General features: G+C 43.3%; 1 protein-coding gene across 2 annotated transcripts in view; it reads right to left on the bottom strand.

The window, feature by feature from the left end:
- LOC126483878 (high affinity cAMP-specific and IBMX-insensitive 3',5'-cyclic phosphodiesterase 8A) overlaps positions 1–23,212 on the bottom strand; it is a 1,729,999-nt gene that overhangs the window by 101,415 nt on the left and 1,605,372 nt on the right. For both annotated transcript variants that reach the window (XM_050107127.1, XM_050107128.1), the window contains exon 15: positions 1,585–1,863. In XM_050107127.1, the coding sequence (XP_049963084.1) occupies positions 1,585–1,863 (279 nt within the window). The remainder of the gene's footprint in view (positions 1–1,584; positions 1,864–23,212) is intronic.

Genomic DNA, 23,212 nt, shown 5'->3' with positions numbered 1-23,212 from the left:
TATACAGGTGCCCAATGTAAGTAGACTGATTTACCGCTATATGTGTAAAGTTATCTTTTTGTAGAAATTGATGCACATACAATTGTTTGTTCCTCCGTATCAGATAACACTGACGATGGATTATAAACCCGAAAACCGGTTTTGGCAAATAAAACATTTGTAGTGCAGCTCATGGTGTACAAAAGATGACTTTCAATAAATTTCGTCGTTTGAAATTTTTAAGCGGCCTCGGCACTTATTCCGTTTGGAATTCGCGCACAACCTGTCGTATGCTCATCCCATTTTCTGTGCAACCTTGAGAAAAAAAACGGCTTCCATTTCATTGTTATAGTTATTTCCATTACTCAAAGCGTATAGAACTTGCAAGATCCCCTCACTTCTAAACTGATACTGTTATTACTCAGCTTAACCGCGAGTCCATAGAGGGTGGTGTATGTGACGTACAGTATAACTGGTCAGCATTTCCACCCGGAATTTGCGAGTGTAAGTCGGAACTTCCTTGATCCGCCTTGGTGGGTCGTGTCGTCGGATTTCCTCCTACCTGTGCGCGGTGCAGCTCTCGTAAATGTCGTCCCGTGCAGATTCTACATTGGCGCATTGGACGTCTCTGTCGGTGGAAGCTAATTATCTGAAATTGCTGTCGATCAACTTTGGGGTATCTATTTACTCGAAATTAACATTCAGAATGCCGTAATATCACTTTTATTCCTATTAGATCAAGAATGAAACACTCATGTCACAAACCACTCGTAACCGAGAGCATGGCTACCATCGAACAAGACAGGAAGAGCTCTTAACGCCGACTGCCGACTTTGGCGCGCAGTCCGTATCTCTTACTAGTTTCGTCACAGTTCGTGGATCTCCGATCAAGTTCTTACTTACTAAGATAGGCATTTGTTAATGAATGGTTGTGAATTTTAGCGAGGCAAAATTATGATAAATAGTTTCAAACATCCAGAGGCTCCTCCTAGTATTCATGTTGTCATAAATGACTTTAACTATTAAATATAAATAAACAAAATCGGTGACTTTGGCGCCAAGATGGCGGTACTTCCCGTCATATATATTTCCTAGGCTGACGCTTGTTGCTACGATCCAGCGCCGAGCCCCACCCCACTACGCGCGACATATGGTCGCTTCGTCACCTAGCCAGCCAGCGTGGGAAATGCTCTCCGACTCATGGCCGGTTACGGACTACAGCACTTCCTAACTATCGTGAATACATCAATAAGAGACAATAATTTATTAAAACTGGTAACAATGTCTTCCTCACGTAAGAGGCACCTTACAAACTCAAGTAGCTTAGGTCTGCGAAACTACCCGGAGACGAAGGCTGCCAGCGAGGGCACTGCCTAACACGGCAACAACACATCCGCTTCTGGTGAACGACTGGCGTAAATCAGCAGAGTGGGAGGCTCTGGTGGGAAAACCCGTGATGCAAAACTGCTCGGCCGGAGGTCCCACGCACCTGCAGCTCCGGGAACGCAACGCTCGGAAAGCCATGCGTTGGCTGATGCAATAGAAACTAAAGTAACAGGGGATATAACCCCAGAGCCAGTTAGCGGGTGGAGTGAAGCTGTTTACCTGGACTTGCCCGGGTGGTCGACGTCGTGTGCGGCGGCGGCGATGAGGCAGGTGGCTTCGTCGAGCGGCTCCAGAAGTTGGCGCAGCCGCTCGCGATCCAGGAAGTTGGCGCACGCCTGCAGGACGTCGGCCGCGTGCGTCGAGTTGTGGTACGTGTTGGTCGTGTGGTAGTTGATCTCGATGATGGTGAGCCAGTTGTGCAGGGTCGCTTCGTCGCAGCCCAGCGTCTGCGGCACCTCGAAGTGCGTCATCAGATTCATGCCCAAGTATACCAGCGGCCTGCAACACACAGTTCGTCATTACGCTGCCACGCGTCACTGGACATCTGGCCTGCTGAGTGGGAAAAAGTCCTTTAAATAACAATCCCGGAGAATGGGACTCCACAAAAGTTACAGAATAGTGTTGATTTCTCAAGCCAGCAAGACACTCTTAAACATTGTCCAGAACCGACTAAAATCACAAGTAGACAGATAGTTACTAAGATAAGAAGCAAAGTTCAGAGGAGGAACCGCTACTGGGGACTAACTACCAAAAACCAGATGAATTATGGGAAAAATTGGGGTGCACCATAAAAGCACACCGGACCAAAGTTAGTGACCCTCAGCAGATTCAAAATGGTTCAAATGGCTCTGAGCACTATGGGACTTAACATCTGAGGTCAACAGTCCCCTAGAACTTAGAACTACTTAATTTTAACCAACCTAAGGACAGCACACACATCCATGCTCGAGACAGGATTCGAACCTGCGACTGTAGCGGTCGCGCGGTTCCAGACTGTAGCGCCTAGAACTGCTCGGCCACACCGGCCGGCTCCCTCAGCAGAGATCAGCCCAATAAGTACAACACGGCCTCTGGCCTTGGCAATGGTTCTAGTTCTGCGAGGAAGAGAGTCCATAAGTTTCCTCGGGTATGCAATATCCAGCCGAAGTTACACATTGATGAATAGATTATGTAGAGGTACCAAATTACTAAGATGTTGATTTGTACATTTCATTTTCTGTTTCAAATAGTCCCAGACCTTTTCTATGGGGCCAAGATCGGGAGGTATAGAGGCCCTGGCGAGATGTGATGAGATACCCGAGTGTTCGTCATACAGCTGTTGTGACCTTGGAGGATGACAATGTTCAAAGCATACTCATCGTGAAGATGTAGACCTAAGTGCGACAGTGGTTACTGAGAATGTTGAAATAATCATCCCGGTTCGTGTTCACAGCAACCCAAATGAATGAGCCCAAAATACAGTATAGAAAACATCCCAGAAACATCACAGAACCATCTCTGCCTTGGACCATAGCCTCTTCACACTGCGAACTAAATGCCATATAGGGCCGTCGGTACGCTCTACATCTTGCATCATTTGAAAAGAGGCCAAAACGCGACTTGTCGAGCCGGCCGTTGTGGCCGAGTGGTTCTAGGTGCTTCAGTACGGAACTGCGCGACCGCTGCGGTCGCGGGTTCGAATCCTGCTTCGGGCGTGGATGTGTATGATGTCCTTAGATTAGTTGGGTTTAAGTAGTTCTAAGTTCTAGGGGATTGATGACCTCGGATGTTAAGTCCCATAGTGCTCAGAGCCATTTTTGCGACTTGTCGGTCCACACAGTGCACCCCTCCTGTCAGCTATTTCCAGATTCTGTGTTGCTTGAGCGGTTGAAGATCTACAGCTTTAACTGCCCCTGAGAGATCTGACCTTTCCCGTAGTATCCATCTTCAAATGCGTCCGCTGACATCAGCAATCCCAACAATGTGGGATTGTGGATCCATCTTGATTCCAAACGCTTTTGTTATTTATTCATTTCCAAACTAGTTTCAGCAGCAATATCGACGTCATAAGTAGGTTCTTTAATTCTAAAACATGCAAAAATAGCATATTTATAAACATTGTAAAATATTATTACATTTGTACTGTTTTGTTCCAAATGTCGTTTTCAGTGAATAGTTTCATAATACCGTATTTACTTTATTAAAAACCAGACCTCGAAACTGATGCACACATCCTGAAACACAGCAACAGTTTATACCGAAAACTAAAACAAACACTCCGATCCACCCACCCACCCACCCACCCACCCACACACACTCTCTCTCTCTCTCTCTCTCTCACACACACACACACACACACACACACACACACACATTCACCCACATCGTACACAGAGACAAAAGTAAGGAGCAGAAGGCGTTAGAAATGTAGCTACAATTTTCATAACCTCTTGCAATGTGCGATACATTTCGCGCGACACACGCGCACAGCAAGATGGCGTAAAGTTTCTTATTACGAAAAAAGTGCTAAAGTTATATTTTTCTGTGTCTAAAAGCAGCCGCAAGCCGTCCAACGAGCGTGAGTAAATGAAAAATTACGTAACAACCTAGTACACACCAAAACTGTATCCACAACACTACCGCAGTCCCAGTTGTAGAATTCTGACATACATAAGTTCGCGTAAGCTCTGTTTACTAACAGCCACTCATACAGTCGCAGATGACATCATGTGTTGTAAAAAAAAAAAAAAAAAAAAAAAAACCGCTGGAAACAGAGACAACAGTCGTAAAAACCATGCTGTGAGGTAACAAGCTGTTATGAAACTATTCACAGAAAGCAATATTTTGAACCAAACAGTATGTGTGTAATAATGTTTTACAGTGGTTATAAATATGTTATTCTTACGTGATTTAGAATTAAAGATCCCATTGATGATGGCGATATTAGCCGGCCGGTGTGGCCGTGCGGTTAAAGGCGTTTCAGTCTGGAACCGCGTGACTGCTATGGTCGCAGGTTCGAATCCTGCCTCGGGCATGGATGTGTGTGATGTCCTCAGGTTAGTTAGGTTTAATTAGTTCTAAGTTCTAGGCGACTGATGACCTCAGAAGTTAAGTCGCATAGTGCTCAGAGCCATTTGAACCATTTTTGATGGCGATATTGTCGCTGAAACTAGTTTGGGAATAAACAACTAAATATATAACAGAAATGTTTTGCATCAAGCTGGAGTCATAATCCCATATTGTTGTTTTTATTCAAACATCAACCAATAAAAGAGTTTCAAGAAAAAATTATTGTTATCAGCAATTTGTTGGGATCGAAACCGATTGTAATTGACTAGGTGTGAACTAGACTCTGGCCCTCGTCGGTTACTACCAATGTTCTTACTCTGTGTTACATGGCTACGTTAAATATCGAATAAACAAGCAATGTCATACAGTAACGATATTCCTTTCATGCGAGTTCGTGATTCACTGTCAAAGATATCGGGCCGCGCTCGAGGCCGCGCTACCCTGCCGCCTCCCTAGGGAGCGCTAGTGTCGCAACTCTGCAGAACAAAGGAACACGCACGGCCCGGCAAAGTGCGCTCTAGGTTGCGTTTGCGAGCAGTGCTCTGTGTGGTGCCGGACGAGTAGAGTCTGCAACGGTGAGTCTGTTGTGGTTTGAGGGAAGATCCTGCGGTGGTCGTGCGGTAGCGCTCTCGCAGTTGGGTGTGTGGTGTCCCTGCATGATAGACGTAGTGCACGTAGTAGTGGCCAACCCTTAATAGCCATAGTAATTGGTTGCCGGATACGTGACAAAAATGCTCCACATCGGCAACTAGAAACATGCTAGTCTGGTACTTCGGACGCTGGCGACATACCTTTGCTGACGAAGAACAGTGAAACATTTCAGTGCAAGGAGAGCTTCACGTCTGGAAGCAAACAGTTATTTCACTGGCATTTAGACATGCATCTCATTTGTGCCCTGAACGTTCGGGTGGGTGTCTGGGCCTTGGAGCTGCTGAATTTAACCGGGCCTAAGGCTATTGTTAGCTTAACAATTGGTTGGTTCGGCAATGTAAGCTAAACTGTTTAAATTTTATTATGTGTTTGTTGACACAATAACCATTAAGCGTTTTTATTGTCTAGGCTCACTTATTTTAGTGCCGTAAACTTTCTGTATTTCTTTTGAATTTAGTTATGATACCTGAAGCGAGTTACGAAAGATTACGGTTAGCAGGTGGCTCTCTGTCTGCGAAATTGAGTTTACACATGTTGCAAGCGTTAAAATCCTACCTAAAGTCTATTTTCTATTAAAAATTTGCTTTCATACTCCTTAAGTATTAAGTTTTATTATGAGTTCTTAAACACATTTAATTTGAAACTTCCTGGCAGATTAAAACTGTGTGCCGGTCCGAGACTCGAACTCGGGACCTTTGCCTTTTGCGGGCAAGTACTCTACCGACTTTTTTTTTTTTTTTTGTCTGCTCGCGGCGAACGCCGTAAGACATCCATTTAAGTTCGTTGTTGATCGATTGACTCAGTTTTTTTATTACAGAGGGCACGTAACCCTCTGACCGAACACGCTGAGCTACCGTGCCGGCTTACCGACTGAGCTACCCAAGCACGACTCACGCCCCGTCCTCACAGCTTTAATTCCGCCAGTACCTCGTCTCCTACCTTCCAAACTTTACAGAAGCTCTCCTGCGAACCATGCAGAACTAGCACTCCTGAAAGAAAGGATATTGCGGAGACATGGCTGAGACTCAGCCTGGGGGATGTTTCTAGAATGAAATTTTCACTCTACAGCGGAGTGTGCGCTGATATGAAACTTCCCGAGTTCGAGTCTCGGTCCGGCACACAGTTTTAATCTGCCAGGAAGTTTCATATCAGCGCACACTCCGCTGTAGAGTGAAAATTTCATTCTAGAAACATCCCCCAGGCTGTGGCTCAGCCATGTCTCCGCAATATCCTTTCTTTCAGGACTGCTGGTTCTGCATGGTTCGCAGGAGAGCTTCTGTAAAGTTTGGAAGGTAGGAGACGAGGTACTGGCGGAATTAAAGCTGTGAAGACGGGGCGTGAGTCGTGCTTGGGTAGCTCAGTCGGTAGAGCGCTTGCCCGCGAAAGGGAAAGGTCCCGAGTTCGAGTCCCGGAACGGCACACAGTTTTAATCTACTAGGAAGTTTCATATCAGCGCACACTCCGCTGTAGAGTGAAAATTTCATTCAAGAAACATCTAATTTGATCTGCTTTTTATCCCAAGACTGCATACGTAAAGTCAAATAGGTTGCTTTTAATTATGTTCAAATGGCTCTGAGCACTATGGGACTCAACTGCTGTGGTCATAAGTCCCCTAGAACTTAGAACTACTTAAACCTAACTAACCTAAGGACATCACACACATCCATGCCCGAGGCAGGATTCGAACCTGCGACCGTAGCGGTCGTGCGGTTCCAGACTGTAGCGCCTTTAACCGCTCGGCCACTCCGGCCGGCTAATTATGTTGAACGATCATTTGTCAGTTTACCTTTGGTAATTTTTTAATATGTGTGTGTTTCAGATTTACGTATAAGTGAAATGTGTTAATGCATTCTGTGGAGGCAGCGCTCAGCGATGCCGGTAGGGGCTGTTTGTTCGGAGGCTATGCCGTTCCTTGCGTGCCAGCGTCACTGTTATTTGAAATTTTTTTAACTATTCAGATTATTTGTTGGTTATTTACTGCTGAATAAATCTATGTAATTTATGTGCGTGTATCTGGGTTTGTGTCCACAGTCTTTCCACGACAGAATTGAGCGTGTTTAAGTTTTTATTCAAAAGTACTACGGGGACTGCTCAACTTCAGCTCAAAAATATTTTGCAGTTTGCTTTGGTGGTACGGTATTCATTATCTATTTTTACTTAGGCATTTAGACAGTGTTTGTTTATTTGCAGAGACGACTAGAAGCACGCCAAAACACACAGAATACTTGGCAGATGTAAGGCAAACTGTTTTGTATGCTCTGAAGAAGGAAAAGTGGCAGTATAGCGTTGCTAGAGACTATTCTTTTAATTTCCTTTTAAATGCTATATGACTATCTGTCAGACTTTTGATGCTATTAGGTAAGTGACCAATTTCTTTTGTGGCAGCATAATTTACCCCCTTCTGAGCCAAAGTAGATTTAACCTTGAATAGTGAAGATCATCCTTTCTCCTAGTGTTGTAGCCATGTACACTGCTATTACTTTTGAATTCGTTCGGATTGGTAATAACAAATTTCATAAGTGAATATATATGAAATTAGTTATTAACAATCCGAACGAATTCAAAAGTAATAGCAGTGTACATGGCTACAACACTGGGAGAATGGATGATCTTCACTACTCAAGTTTAAATCTAACTTTTGCTCAGAAGGGGGTAAATTATGCTGCCACGAAAGTCTTTGGTCACTCACCTAATAGCATCAAAAGTCTGACAGATAGCCATACAGCATTTAAAAGGAAATTAAAAGAATTTCTTAATTGCAACTCCTTCTTCTCATTAGATGAATTTTTGGATGTAGTAAGTGGGTAATTTCCCCAAGCCCCACAAAAAAATTAAAATATTAAGTTTTATGTAATATTTTGTGTATGTAATATGTTATAGACACCTTTTATTAACCTGACACGTTCCATATCATTACGAAGTGTCGTATTCATGATCTATGAAACAAGTACTAATCTAATCTAATCTAATCTATGGCATGTCTAATAAGTGTGTGGTGTCAATGGAAAATGGCCAGGGTTAGGTCGTCCTCGTAAAGCAACAAGGAGGATGGACAGAATGATTTGTATGCAGTTGGCTGCTGATCGAAGAAAATCGGCTCAACAAATGGAGTGAAACTACATGTCTCTACTGTAAAACGCCGCCAAGTGACAGGTGATTAAAATGGTAGACGACCATCACGTAACTCACTCATATATTAAAGAAAAGAAGGCAGGCCAACATTGAGTTTACAAAGAAACATCAAACTTAGAATGCTACAGATTGGTCTCACTTGTAAAGTGTTGTGGAGTGACGGAAGTAAATTTAATGTATTTTCTTTTGATAGAGTGCAATATATAAGTGGGCCAAAAAACCACAGGGACAGCAAAAACTACTAAGTATCAACCATTAATCACGCAGGTGGCAGCGTCATGGTGTGGGGATATTTTTCTAGACGTAGGGTTCAGTCCAAGTAGAAGGCAAAATGGATCGTTTACTGTACAGTGACTTTTTAGAAAAGAATATGGTTCCACATGGGAGAAAGAACATGCCACTTAAGTGGATATCATCAGGACAATGATTCAAAACACACACCTACGGACAGCCGGCCGAAGTGGCCGAGCGGTTCTAAGCGCTACAGTCTGGAGCCGCGCGACCGCTACGGTCGCAGGTTCGAATCCTGCCTCGGGCATGGATGTGTGTGATGTCCTTAGGTTAGTTAGGTTTAAGTAGTTCTAAGTTCTAGGGGACTGATGACCTCAGCAGTTAAGTCCCATAGTGCTCAGAGCCATTTGAACCATTTTTTGAACACACCTATGGGCACTTAAGAAAAGTTTTTTACACATAAGAAAATCAAACTGTTGGAGAAGCCAAGTCAGAGGCTGGATCTAAATCCAGCTGAACACCTCTGGGATGTATTAGATCCAGGTTTTTGTCGTAGAAGCTACTCCAAAAAGGATCAGTTTGCTGCTGCCTTACTGGAAGACTAGTGAAAACATTCACTCGAACTATTACAAAAGCTTGTGGATTCAGTGCCACGTGCATGTGTAGCTGTGTTCAAAGCCCATGGGTATGCAACGAAATACTGATTCGTTCTTCAGATTCCGAAACGGTGTTGATTTATTCTTACATACAAATCACTATTGAGGCAGAAGAATCGTTATTTCTGTTTTGATGCAACATAACTTCATTTAAACGAAATGTAGTTTTGTACTAAATGGATTATAATTACACACATTTCAGTTATTTTCTGTTACACACTTACCTTTGTGTATTTGTGACTAATGTTTTCTACAAAGTATTTCTGAGCGCTACTGTACACCAACAAATCGCGGACTCCACGATTACGGGCACGTATTAGTCCCTTTCTGCCAACCTTTCATATCTGATTCCGTACAACCGACTGGCTCAAACACAAGGTCTGTACAGAAAAGAAGAAGTTATATCTCCACAAGTGGGAGACGTCAGTATTACATTGTCGACTACTGCCAGTACAAGTCAATGAGGCGACAAGACAACGAATCGTCATTGCAGTCATCCCACGATCGAACCACTACTAAGCTAAAACGTAATTTTTAGTATCAGTTGTCTGTAGTGCATTTTTGGATTGGAGGAAGTAGTTGATCGACGATTCTTGAGATTTGTAGAGTAGATAAGTGGTATGTTATATACATTTTTGTGGGGGAAAGGTTTTCCTGTATTAAACATCACTTTGGTGAAAGATTTCTGCAGTAGACAGTGGTTGTGTTTAAATAAGGAGTGTAATTTGTGGCCGGCCGTTGTGGCCGAGCGGTTCTAGGCGCTTCAGTCCGGAACCGCGCTGCTGCTACGGTCGCAGGTTCGAATCCTGCCTCGGGCATGGATGTGTGTGATGTCCTTAGGTTAGTCAGGTTTAAGTAGTTCTAAGCCTAGGGGACTGATGACCTCAGATGTTAAGTCCCATAGTGCTTGGAGCCATTTGAATTATTTTGTATTTTGAAGTACATATTTAAAACAAAAATTAGAAAATTGAGGAAAGTCTAATGGAGATGTTTGCCAAGCTAACTGCAGGACAGGAACGTTTAAAAAAGAAACAGTTAATACAAGAAATTAAAGAAACTGTGAAAAGTAGCTAGGAAAATATAGACAGTAATTTTTAAGACCTACAAGACGATGAGCGAAGAAAAAATTTCGCAATATAGAAACGGGTAGAGAAAGCAAGTCAAGAAGAAATCAAAGGCATAGGAATCGTCGCCTGTCCAAAGTTGTAAAAGTGGGCATCTGAGAAAATTAAACATTAGAATGCTAGTTTTTTTTATGAGAAGGGTGAAACCCACAACAATGACCTGAATTTGAGTAGTGGGTGCTCTGTAGCTTCAACTGCAGGCAGCAGACAAGTATGAGTAATCATAATCATAGTAGGGGTGCTTCTAACGAAATCCATAGTTCCCAAGACGCCTACCATAACAGAAAAAGTTCTGCAGCCGTAGAGAAAACAAAATTGCCCAGTAGAAGGATACAGCGTTTGTAATGAAGACGAAGGAAGCCGTGTTTCCGGTTTTAAACGAAACGGAGAAATACACCCTGTCCTACATAAAGAAGTGATCGTACATTGGGAGTGATAGTGATGACTGGATTGCAGGTTGGTTAAAAAACTGGAGAGTAAGCAGCGGATTACACAGTCAGTTTGGATTAGTAGAAATAATAAGGATGAGATACAGAGCGTTACAATCAAAGAAATAGAGAAACTCAGTAGTATTGGCTATGCTACTGGATAAGAAAAACTAAGAGAAGGGTAAATTTCAGGTGTACATGAAAATTTAGGTTGCACGGTATATACAAAATGAGAAAAAAATCGTACTGAAATAGGAAAAGAACGTTTAAGGTAAAAAGACAGAAAGCCTCGTGCCCGTATAAAGTGAAGAAGTGACTATGGATCGATAGGTGTATCTTACAATGAGCGAGCGGTGTAGCGCAGTGGTTAGCTCATTGGACTCGCTTTCGGGACGACGACGGTTCAACCTCGCGTCCGGCCATCATGTCTTAGGTTTTTCGTGATTTCCCTAAATCGCTTAAGGTAAATGCCGGGATGGTTCCTCTGAAAGCGCACGACCGCTTTCCTTTCCCATCCTTCTCTAATCCTAGCTTGTCCTCCATCCCCAATGACCTTGATGTCGACGGGACGTTAAACACTAATCATTTCTTCCTCCTCCTCCTCCTCCTCTTCTTCCTCCTCCATCTTAACGTGGGATTGCAGGTTACCTCGGCACCGAGAGGTTAAGTCAAATGTGCCGCTTCTGAAGTTATGTTAGAATCTGTGGAAAAACTTTTTCTATACACTACTGGCCATTAAAATTGCTACACCAGGAAGAAATGCAGATCATAAACGGGTATTCATTGGACAAATGTGTTATACTAGAGATGACATGTGATTACATTTTCACGCAATTTGGGTGCATAGATCCTGAGAAATCAGTACCCAGAACAACCACCTCTGGCCGTAATAACGGCCTTGATACGCCTGGGCATTGAGTCAAACAGAGCTTGGATGGCGTGTACAGGTACAGCTGCCCATGCAGCTTCAACACGATACCACAGTTCATCAAGAGTAGTGACTGGCGTATTGTGACGGGCCAGTTGCTCGGCCACCATTGACCAGACGTTTTCAATTGGTGAGAGATCTGGAGAATGTGCTGGCCAGGGCAGCAGTCGAACATTTTCTGTATCCAGAAAGGTCCGTACACGACCTGCAACATATGGTCGTGCATTATCCTGCTGAAATGTAGGGTTTCGCAGGGATCGATTGAAGGGTAGAGCCACGGGCCGTAACACATCTGAAATGTTACGTCCACTGTTCAACTTGCTGTCAATGCGAACAGGAGGTGACCGAGACGTGTCCAATGGCACCTCATACGATCACGCCCGGTGATACGCCAGTATGGCGATGCCGAATACGCGCTTCCAATGTGCGTTCACCGCGATGTCACCAAACACGGATGCGACCATCATGATGCTGTAAACAGAACCTGGATTCATCCGAAAAACTGACGTTTTGCCATTCGTGCACCCAGGTTCGTCGTTGAGTACACCATCCCAGGCGCTCCTGTCTGTGATGCAGCGTCAAGGGTAACTGCAGCCATGGTCTCCGAGCTGATAGTCCATGCTGCTGCAAACGTCGTCGAACTGATCGTGCAGATGGTTGTTGTCTTGTAAACGTCCTCATCTGTTGACTCAGGAATCGAGACGTGGCTGCACGATCCGTTACAGCCATGCGGATAAGATGCTTGTCAAGTCGACTGCTAATGATACGAGGCCGTTGGGATCCAGCACGGCGTTCCGTATTACCCTCCTGAACCCACCGATTCCATATTCTGCTAACAGTCATTGGATCTCGACCAACGCCAGTAGCAAGTCGCGATACGATAAACCGCAATCGTGATAGGCTACAATCCGACCTTTATCAAAGTCTGAAACGTGATAGTACGCATTTCTCCTCCTTACACGAGGCATCACAACGTTTCACCAGGCAACGCCGGTCAACTGCTGTTTGTGTATGAGAAATCGGTTGGAAACTTTACTCATATCAGCACGTTGTAGGTGTCGCCACCGGCGCTAACCTTGTGCGAACGCTCTGAAAAGCTAATCATTTGGATACCACAGCATCTTCTGCCTGTCAGTTAAATTTCGCGTCTGTAGCACGTCATCTTCGTGGTGTAGCAATTTTAATACCCAATAGTGTATTTCTATGGTAATTATTGACCTAATTAATTACAGAACATTAATATGTGAATATCGGAATACACAAGGAATAAAAGAGAATTCGGGAAGGAATAGAGTCATAATGGTGTTCTCTTCCGGAGAAAACTGAAGATAATCGGTAGTTTATACCTGGAGGAGGCACTTGGAAAAATACAAATTATTCAGCAACAGAATTCTGAATAGGATGTAATTACTGGACGTGAGTTTCCTATGTACAGATGGATAGCTCTGGTTTAATCTGAGATCTTGACGGTCAATGGCTTAAATGTTGTTAGGCAAAATAAGATTTCCCTAAGTGGCAATTCTGTTGTTATATAGGATTGGTTAATACACAGCTGAAAGTCCTGATACACTGTAATGTGACTGTTAACCAGGAAATGGTCTTGGGGTGTCAGTAGCTAGCGACGGGAAGAATTCCTGGATGTTAATTGGTACTGGCCCAAGCATGTTAAACAGATCAGTAGGATGGGCTACCACTAGTGAGCCTTGTGTAGCAAATGGCTCTAATAAACAATTATAGTTTTCCGATAGTAAAATACAAACAGCCGTTATTTTGGTTTTATTTGTTAGGCAACCAGTTTCGACCTTACATTATGTCACCTTCAGGCCTGCGTATTTCAAGTAACCCTCGTGTTAGAAACCAACGTAGCACCGTCAACTGATGTCGTGAAGATTTCTTTTCTCCATTGGCATGTGCCCTCCTTGGACAGCAGAAGCCCCAGTGGGGAAAAAACTTTCATGATACCAGTTGACAGTGCTGCGTTGGTTTCCAGCACGAGGGTTACTCGATATATGCAGGCCTGAAGATCACATAATATAATGTCGAAACTGGTTGCCTAACAAATAAAACAAAAATAACGGCTGTTGGTATTTTTTTACTGGAAGTCGACCAGTGGAAGTCGCGCGCTCCAGATATAGGATGGGGTTACATGTATTGAATTAGATTTTTGGTTATGGATTGAGCACAGAAGGAAATTGCTTTCGAAAATTCCGGAACAGGCGTCTTTATATGTAAACAGTGGACCTGTTTTATCGCCTCGAAATATGATCAAAAAGAATTGGTTCTCAAATTCATTTACTTGGTAGAAAACTGCTAGTGGAGAAGGAAAAGCCACAGTAACTTTCTCCTCAAGACTATTCCATGCATTGAGTTTTTCTAATACAAGTGGTCTGCATGTATTTGATGCGATATGAAGGTAAGCGCTAGAAGGCCTAACACTATGTGAGATTATCTCACCTGAAGATATAATTCCACTGCCTAAAATAAAGATTTAAGACAAACTTTCTAGCAAAGCCCTGAAATCCGTGTTTACAACTTCGACATCCAATAAAGAACGAACGGAAGAAGAATGCATGGGAAAAAGAAAGTTTGCTATTGAGAAGGAAAGACGTGCCAAAGAAAGAAAAGAGCGTGCTTTAGAAACAAAACGACTTAATTTTAAATGCGATACGGTCCGAAGCTGCGATGCATTTTTTGAAAGATTTCTTGATGCCTTCAGCACGTGCTCCTGAAATAACGTGAACATCTCGGTTTTATTTTATGAGCATAACATGGTGTCATAGAGGCAACGACGTACATGACGTAATTTACTACTAAAAAATCATCCATAAAGTTCCTGAAAATGGCCTAAGACCGAAATTGTGCAATAATACATGAAATAAAGAGAATAGCAGCTGAAGGCATCAAGAAATCTTTCAAAAAAACGACGTCATTTAGATTTCATTTCATCAGTGCCACACAAAGGCAGAAAAAAGATCACACAGTCAGTTGATTATTCTTCGGGGACAAATACAGACTTCTCACATCATGACAGTAGCCCAGTTATAAATGTGCACTTACTATTTGATAGAGATGTATCCGAATAAGAAGAAGAAGAAAAAGAAGAAGAAGAAGAAAGAGGAGAAGAAGAAAAAGATCAAGAGCCTGGGACTTCAAAGAAGAATCAGAGGACCTAGTAAAATGTGTACCTAGATAGCTTAGCCTCAGTAACTGAACTCTTCTCGTTACCCTACTGATCACCCTTTAGTGGAGAAGAAAGTATTACTTTTGTACAAGAATTTTTAAGACTTGTGTTCAAATTTACGAGATGTCTCAGTTTAGTATTGTGTTGACTAACTTTGCTACAATACAAAAATGTTGTAATGTTTCAAGTGTTTTTATTATTCAGTCATCCATTTTTATACTGTTTATCTTAAATGGAGCTTTATCCCATTTTGTTCTAGTTAAATTGTAAATTTCTCTGTAATTAATAAATAGACAAAGCTTGATTTTGGGTGGATTGTAGGTAACAACTCTACCTATGACTTCAATTTGAAGTCACAGGAAAAGCTACTCCTCATGGACCTGAATAACAGAAAAACTGAAAATTGTGGGGTTTCATCGCTCTACCATATAACTTGCTACGTAAGGAAGGAAACTGGAATATATTAACAGTGAGTGACTGGTCAGAAATGGGGTTCGTGCGAGGAGTAGGGTCTGTGACAGGCGAAGCAGCATAGACTTTGTGACGAGAGAGCGCGTCGCACGACCTCGATTACAGATCTATAGTACACTCTTAAGAAAAAAGAACACCCCACCAAGGAATTACCAGAATGTGATGGAAACAGCTAGATGCGATACTCATATGCAGACAAACAAATGAATACAGTTTCAGAAAAATTGGATGATTTGTTCAATAGAAAGAAACGCACAAATTGGGCAAACCAATAATGCGTTGGTCCACCTCTGGCCCTTATGCAAAGTTATACGGCTTGGCAATGATTGAAAGAGATGTTGGATGTTTCCGTGAGGTATATAGCGCCAGATTCTGTCCAACAGATGCGTTATATAGTCAAAATCCCAAGATACTTATAGCTGGTGTGCCATGCCCATAATGCCCCAAACGTTCTCAACTGGGGAAAGATCCGGCGACGTTGCTCATGGCCTGACATGAAGGGCAACAAAACGGGATGTAGAGAATCATCGACATACCGCTGCGTTGTAAGGGTACCGCGAGTGGCAACCAAAGGGGTTCTGATATGGGAATAAATGGCACCCCAGACCATCACTCCTGGTTGTAGGGCCATATGGCGAGCGACCGTCAGGTTGGTATCCCACAGCTGTCCAGGGCGTCTTCAGACGTCCTCGCTGAACATCTGGGTTCAATTCGAAGCGGTACTCATCACTAAAGACAATTCTACTCCAGGAAATGAGATTCCAGCCTGAAGAGGTGCCTGGAGACGCCCCGAAGAGCTGTGGATACCAAACTGACTGTCGCCCACCATACGATTCCACAACGAACACTGTTGCTCTAGGGTGGCATTTCCTTTCATATTTTGATTCGTTTGGTTGTCATCCACGGGACCCTTGCAGCACAGCGGTACATCGACGATATTATACGCTCCTTTTTGTTGTCCTTCATGGCAAGCCACCCTGGACTTACGATTTCAGCAAGATAGTGCCTGCCCGCGCACGGCGAGAGTTTCTCCTGCTTGTCTTTGTGCTTGCCAAACCCCTCTTGGGCCAGCAAGGTCGCCGGATCTCTCCCCAACTAAGAATGCTTCGAGCATTAAGGGCAGGACCCTCATACCAGCTTGGGATTATGACGATCGAACGCTCCAGTTGGATGGACTTTGACACGTTATCCCTCAAGAGGACATCCAGTAAGTCTGTCAATCAGTGCCAAGTCGAATAACTGCTTGCGTAAGGGCCAGAGGTAGCCCAACGCGTTACTGCCTTGCACAATTTGCGAACCTTTTTCTCTGAGTAAATCATCCAATTTTTCCGAAATTGTAATTGTTTATTTGTCTGTACATGTACATCACACCTTTCGGTATCCATCGCATTTGGGTAATTCCTCCGTGGGAGGCCTTTTCTGTCTTAGAGTATTGCCATTAAAATTTTTTTCCTGTATGATTATATTTAGATATTTTTTTATATGTAAGCCTCATAAATACAATGTTGTAGATGTGTAAAGAGGAGGAGGATGCGGCTAGATGGCAGAAACCGACGAACAACTGTCGGGCGCAAAATCATCACCTTAAGTAGCAGAGCTGAATACTCGGAAATGCGGACACAGCCACCTACAAAAACTAAACGGTTGTTGCAAGTACTAAAAACGCCTTTGTTTTGTCTATGGGAAATGGTTCGATATCGTTTTAATATGAGACTGTCGGCAGTGAAGAGTCGAGTCACCACAGTTTGCTGTATGAAAGCATTGGGAATAGTGACATAGTAGCCAACGCCTGAAGAGATTGAGAGTTGTTAAAATTTTAATAATGGACAGGGTTAAAGTTGCGGTGACGACCTATTATATAATTAAGGATAGGCCATGATACAGTATGATGGGGTGCACAGCAGAATTCGATATTAGCAGTATAATGAATAAACGGCTAATAAAACTGGTTGAGTTTTATTGCTATAAAAGATAATAAAGAGTAGTTATATCGTTTTAGAAGTTGAATCCAGTCAAAATATAGTTTTAAGTGGTATCCAGTTTATTTGGTAAGAGTCTGGGCTTAACTTTAAAAGGAAAGACCAGTTGATATTAAGGAAAAATAAATAAAAAAGAGGGGACTGTAGGCAGATTAATGAATAAATAACAGGATTTTTTTTGTAAGAAAAAAACAACAGAAAATCCATGAAAACTGTAAAAATAAACCTTGCAAAAAGAGAGAGAAAACACTATGTATGTTTTATACGATATTCTCAGTTTGCAGAAAGTGACTGTGTATTAAAATGCGACATCTCTAAGCAAAGCACTGGTAGATCTGTGTTCTATTGGTGTGTGTGTGTGTGTGTGTGTGTGTGTGTGTGTGTGTGTGTTTGGAGGGAGGAGGGGGGTAACAAAAGAAGGAGCTTTACCTGAATTTCGAAAGACATATTACATGAAGTGAAATATTTTATTACAGGACGAAGTATTGGCGATAATTTACGAGTCGTATACCACCGGAAGACGATGAGAACACACGTGATCATTTGGTCATCAAAAGTCAAAGACGACTTTTGTAGTACCGTAGTACGTCGGGAGATAATTCATGTAAACCAAACGCTTATAGTAAAGTATGTCGACCTGAAGTTGGGAGACTGATGCAGAGAAATTAACTATTTCAGATAGAAGCAATCGTTTCTGTCACGAGAAACGTATTAATAGGTTTTCTAACTGAGATTCGTAGTTAGGCTTGGTACACAGGGAGCTAGAGGATAGTTAACATGACCACTAGATACCAGTTCTATACCATTAATAGCGTTCCAAAGCGAACAGTGCACTCTTAAAAGTGACTACTAATATTGTGGTCGGCGAACTTACGTGCTTCATAGAATACAGAAAAACATCTGACCGTATAGGCTACTTACAATGTGAGAAGTAACAGGATTTATGAGAATATCAAATCACCTGATTCTGTTAACGAGGAAACTCTACAAAATACGGCAGTAACGATAAAAATAAAATAAAACACAGAATTTTATGGAGCAGGGAACGTCGTCAGGCCAGGACATACAGTCTCTGTTTAATTTTAGTTTGTATGGAAAATTCATAATGATCGCTTCAGATCTAATTGAAATGACGGATACGAAATTTCAGTGCCAGTGTTCTGATGAACGATGTGATGTTCCTTCGGACAACATTCCTAGATACCCCACAATTTGACGACTAGGCAGGATTCAACAGTCACCACGACTGGTGATGATGGTACCCTGGACATTTTGGACTGTGGGACACCATTCCTAATGGGGTGTATGAACAGCACAGATGGCAACGAATGCTCTGCAGCGTGCTTCCATGTTGTCCACAAGATTGGTAAGGAGTTCTTGTGGTAGAGCTTTCCATTTCTCCACCAGCGCTGTTGACAACTGGTGTATGATAGTTGGTGCATTGAGAATGTCTCCCCAACGCATCCCACACTTGCTAAATGGAATTTAAACCATGGAAGCGGGCAACCCAGTTTATTCGCTTACAGTCGCGCATTGTCATCCAAATGGAAAGACATACATGGGGGAAGAACTACAGTGTCACATTAACATCAACTGGTGAGTGTACTGCGTTCAAAGAACTGGAGGACAGTACACTCATGTAACATTATGCTTCCCTAGACCATAATACCTATGCCAACAAAACGATCTGTCCCTTTATAGATTACGTATTTCCACCTCTCGCCCTAGGAGTATGTGCAGCGTTGTCGCACATGATCATATTGGTGTTCTAAATGTTATGGTGTGGGGAGGTATAATGCTGCATGGGTATGCTGACCTCCAAATAAAAACAGTGCACTCTTCGGTCAATGTTATTGTAACACTGTACTTGTTCCCCATGTACGTCTTTTCAGGGCTGCATTCAGTTCTGACTTCATTTTTATGGATGACAATGCGTGACTGCATTGGACAGCGGAGGCGGAGTAGTTCTGGAAAAAGAGGATATTCGGCGAATGGACTGGCCTGCTTGTTTCCTTAAACCTCATCAAGTACGTGTGGGATGCTTTGGGAAGACGTATTGTAGCACGTCCACATGCACCAAAGGCCATCTAACGGTTGTCAACCACACTCTTTGAGTACTGGAATGGCCTACCCCAACAACTCCTCACGAACCTTGTGGCCAGCATGGGAGCGTGCACTGCCGTCCGTGCGGATCACAGTATTTAAAAACCAAGTCCTGTCGTTTGTAAATTCCAAGGGACCATCATGAGTAACGGTGACTTCAGTGTAATATTATTGTTTTTGAACAAAAGTGTCATATCGACACATTGCATATTTCTTTCAGCTACCTTCTGTAGTATACCACAGCAGTTATTTCTTTGTATCGTCTTATTTTCTCCAGCTATGTTACTTGAAAGTGACACATCATACGAAAGTTACTTTCGTCCTTAAGTTTTGCTCACCAGTGTCTAATGCCAATCACGAGTTCCCTTTCCGTCGTAATTTTGTCGACACAGGCTTCAAGCAAAGATAACCCCTTGCCTTGTGGCTAAACCACGCTTTTTCCGATACTCGATTCAGTTACTCAGCGTATGTACCTATTCTTCCATACTTGATCACTGCTCAGTATTGATGTTTATTGCAACGTGTGTCAAAGCGAGAGGTAGTAAGACACAACTGAATTACAAACAATCGCTGCGAGTGGGCATTGATGTAAATCAATGGGGAAAATTGAAAATTTGTACCATAATGGGATCCGAAACCGTGTCTCCTGCTTACTAGGCAGTTGCTCTGATCACTTAACCATCTTTCTCTGCCTCGTGATGACTGGGTGTTGTGTGATGTCCTTAGGTTAGTTAGGTTTAAGTAGTTCTAAGTTCTAGGGGACTGATGACCATAGATGTTAAGTCCCATAGTGCTCAGAGCCATTTCATTTCACTTAGCCATCCGTACACAGTGGTAATCGTAACTGCAAGGAGTAGCCTAGCACGCCTCCCGTCAGGCCCAAATTATCCACACACTACGAATGTGGTGCCCCTTGCCCATTATTCTCATTACTCGCGGCATTTCACCGATTTCTGTAAGAGTTATAGTCTGGGGTGCATCCACATCCGCACTAGAGCGATCGTTGGCCGTCTTCGCGTTAATTATATTTATGTGACGTCTGTTCTTCTGGACATGTCCGAAAGAACAGACACCACATATACAGGGTGTTACAAAAAGGTACGGCCAAACTTCCAGGTAACATTCCTTACACACAAATAAAGAAAAGATGTTGTGTGGACATGTGTCCGGAAACGCTTAATTTCCATCTTAGAGCTCATTTTAGTTTCGTCCATCTACGCTCAATGGAGCACGTTATCATGATTTCATACGGGATACTCTACCTGTGCTGCTAGAACATGTACCTTTACAAGTACGACACAACATGTAGTTCATGCACGATGGAGCTCCTGCACATTTCAGTCGAAGTGTTCGTACGCTTCTCAACAACAGATTCGGTGACCGATCGATTGGTAGAGGCGGACCAATTCCATGGCCTCCACGCTCTCCTGACCTCAACCCTCTTGACTTTCATTTATGGGGGCATTTGAAAGCTCTTGTCTACGCAACCCCGGTACCAAATGTAGAGACTCTTCGTGCTCGTATTGTGGACGGCTGTGATACAATACGCCATTCTCCAGGGCTGCATCAGCGCATCAGGGATTCCATGCGACGGAGGGTGGATGCATGTATCCTCGCTAACGGAGGACATTTTGAACATTTCCTGAAACAAAGTGTTTGAAGTCACGCTGGTACGTTTTGTTGCTGTGTGTTTCCATTCCATGATTAATGTGATTTGAAGAGAAGTAATAAAATGAGCTCTAACATGGAAAGTAAGCGTTTCCGGACACATGTCCACACAACATATTTTCTTTCTTTGTGTGTGAGGAATGTTTCCTGAAAGTTTGGCCGTACCTTTTTGTAACACCCTGTATATATGAGAGGTAGTAACTGATCTGTGTTCTTTCAGCCTTTTATAGACTAGGGAGAAATGGAACTAGTGCGTTCAAAGTAACAAATGTGAAAGTGGCATTGTTATAGAGGTGTGTTTCCCCTTTTGTCTATTGCAGTGACATGTAACGTCGGTTTTGCAGAAGCAAATAACTTATTAGACGCCAACTGGACGGTCACTTGTTGAATTGGATGGGAAGTCTATATTTATCAGTTTATCAACTTAGGCGTTAGCTGGTAGGATTATCTCCGGCATTAAAAGTCGATCCAAGGAGGATCAAGCGAACTCCCTCGCTCTCGTAGCAAAAGCCTAATACAGAAACCATAACCTACCACACCTTAGTGACCGTGACAGGGCTTTGAGTTCTTCATCTACATGTACATCTACATGGCTACTCCGCAAACACACTTAAGTGCCTGGCAGAGCGTTCATCGAACCACTTCCACACTGATTCTCTATTATACCACTCTCGAACAGCGGGTAGAAAGAAAGAATATCGATATCTTCTGTGCGAGCTCTCATTCGCCTTCATTCATTATGATGGTCGTTTCTCTCTATGCAGGTCGGCGTCAACAAAATATTTTCGGATTCAGAGGAGAAAATGGTGACTGAAATTTCGTGAGAAGATCTCACCGCAACGAAGAACGCCTTTGTTTTAATGATTTCCATCCCAAATCCTGTTTCATGTCCATGACACTCTTTGCCCTATTTCTTGATAGTACAGAACGTGCTGCCCTTCTTTGAACTTTCTCGATGTACTCCATTAATCACATCTGGTGAGGATCCCACACGGCGCAGCAGTATTCCGAAAGAGGACGGACAAGCCTAGTATAGTCAGTCTCTTTAGCAGATCTGTTGCACCTTCTAAGTGTTCTGCCAATAAAACGTAGTCTTTGGTTCGTATTCCGACAATATTTTCGATGTGTTATTTCCAATTTAAGTTGTTCGTAATTGTAATTCCTAGGTATTTAGCTGAATTTACGGCCTTTAGATTTCAAACAATGGAAACTCCAGGTAGGAACATCAACGATGTAGGAAAGGACAATTGCTACTTACTGTAAAGAAGACACGTCAAGTTGCTAATTGGCGCAATTAAAAGACACTCACATAACGCTTTCGGTCACAGTCTTTGTCAGTAAAAGACGCCCCCCCCCGCCCCCCCCCCCCCCCCCACACACACACAAGCAAGCAAGCACATCTCAGGCACGCACGACCATCAACTCAAGCATCTTGGGCCGGAGAAGTGGGATGCAAGTAGCAATCTGGAGAGGGCGCAGAAGGGGAAAGGATGGTACTGTATGGGTGAGGAGAGAAAGACGAACGCTGTCTGGTGGAGTGTGTAGGAACTAGATTACCAATAGGCATAGCTTCAGGAGGTTGTGGGGCATGGAGGCAGAGAAAAAAATGAGAGGAGACGGGAAAGACGAGTGAATGCGTTGGCAGAGGGCTGCAAATAAACAGGATGGGAGAGGAGAGTGGGGAGGAGATGACAGGATGGAGGGGGTGGAAACTGTTGGATGGAAATTGGCGGAGATACTTACGGGAGCGAAGAATGTGTTGTAAGAGTAGCTCCATTTTGCGCAGTTCAGAAAAGCTGGTCGTGGAGGGCAGGATCCAGATGGTTCTGGTAGTGAAGCATCCATTGAAATGAAGTGGGTTGTGTTCAGCGCGTGTTGTGCCACAGGGTGGCCTACTTTGATTTTGGCCACAGTTTGGAGGTTGTCATTGATCCTGATGGACAGCTGGTTGGTAGTCATAACAATATAAAAGCTGTACAATGATTGCAGCAGAGCTGCTTTTACAGGTGGCCTGCCCCCTGATGGAGTAGGATAAACCTGTGACAGGACTGGAATAGGAAGTGCTGGATGGATGGATTTAGCAGGTTTGGCACCTGAGTCTTCAACAGGGATTTATCCCTGCGGCAAGTGGTTGGGACTGGGAGTGGCATAGGGATGGACTAGGATGTTGTGGAGTTTGGGTGGGCGATGGACCACCACTTTAGGAGCGGTTGGAAGTATCTTAGGAAGAATGTCCCTCATTTCTGG

This window comes from Schistocerca serialis, chromosome 6, assembly GCF_023864345.2.
Source record: "Schistocerca serialis cubense isolate TAMUIC-IGC-003099 chromosome 6, iqSchSeri2.2, whole genome shotgun sequence".
Lineage (NCBI taxonomy): Eukaryota > Metazoa > Arthropoda > Insecta > Orthoptera > Acrididae > Schistocerca > Schistocerca serialis.
This window is presented reverse-complemented; position numbering and strand designations above follow the sequence as displayed.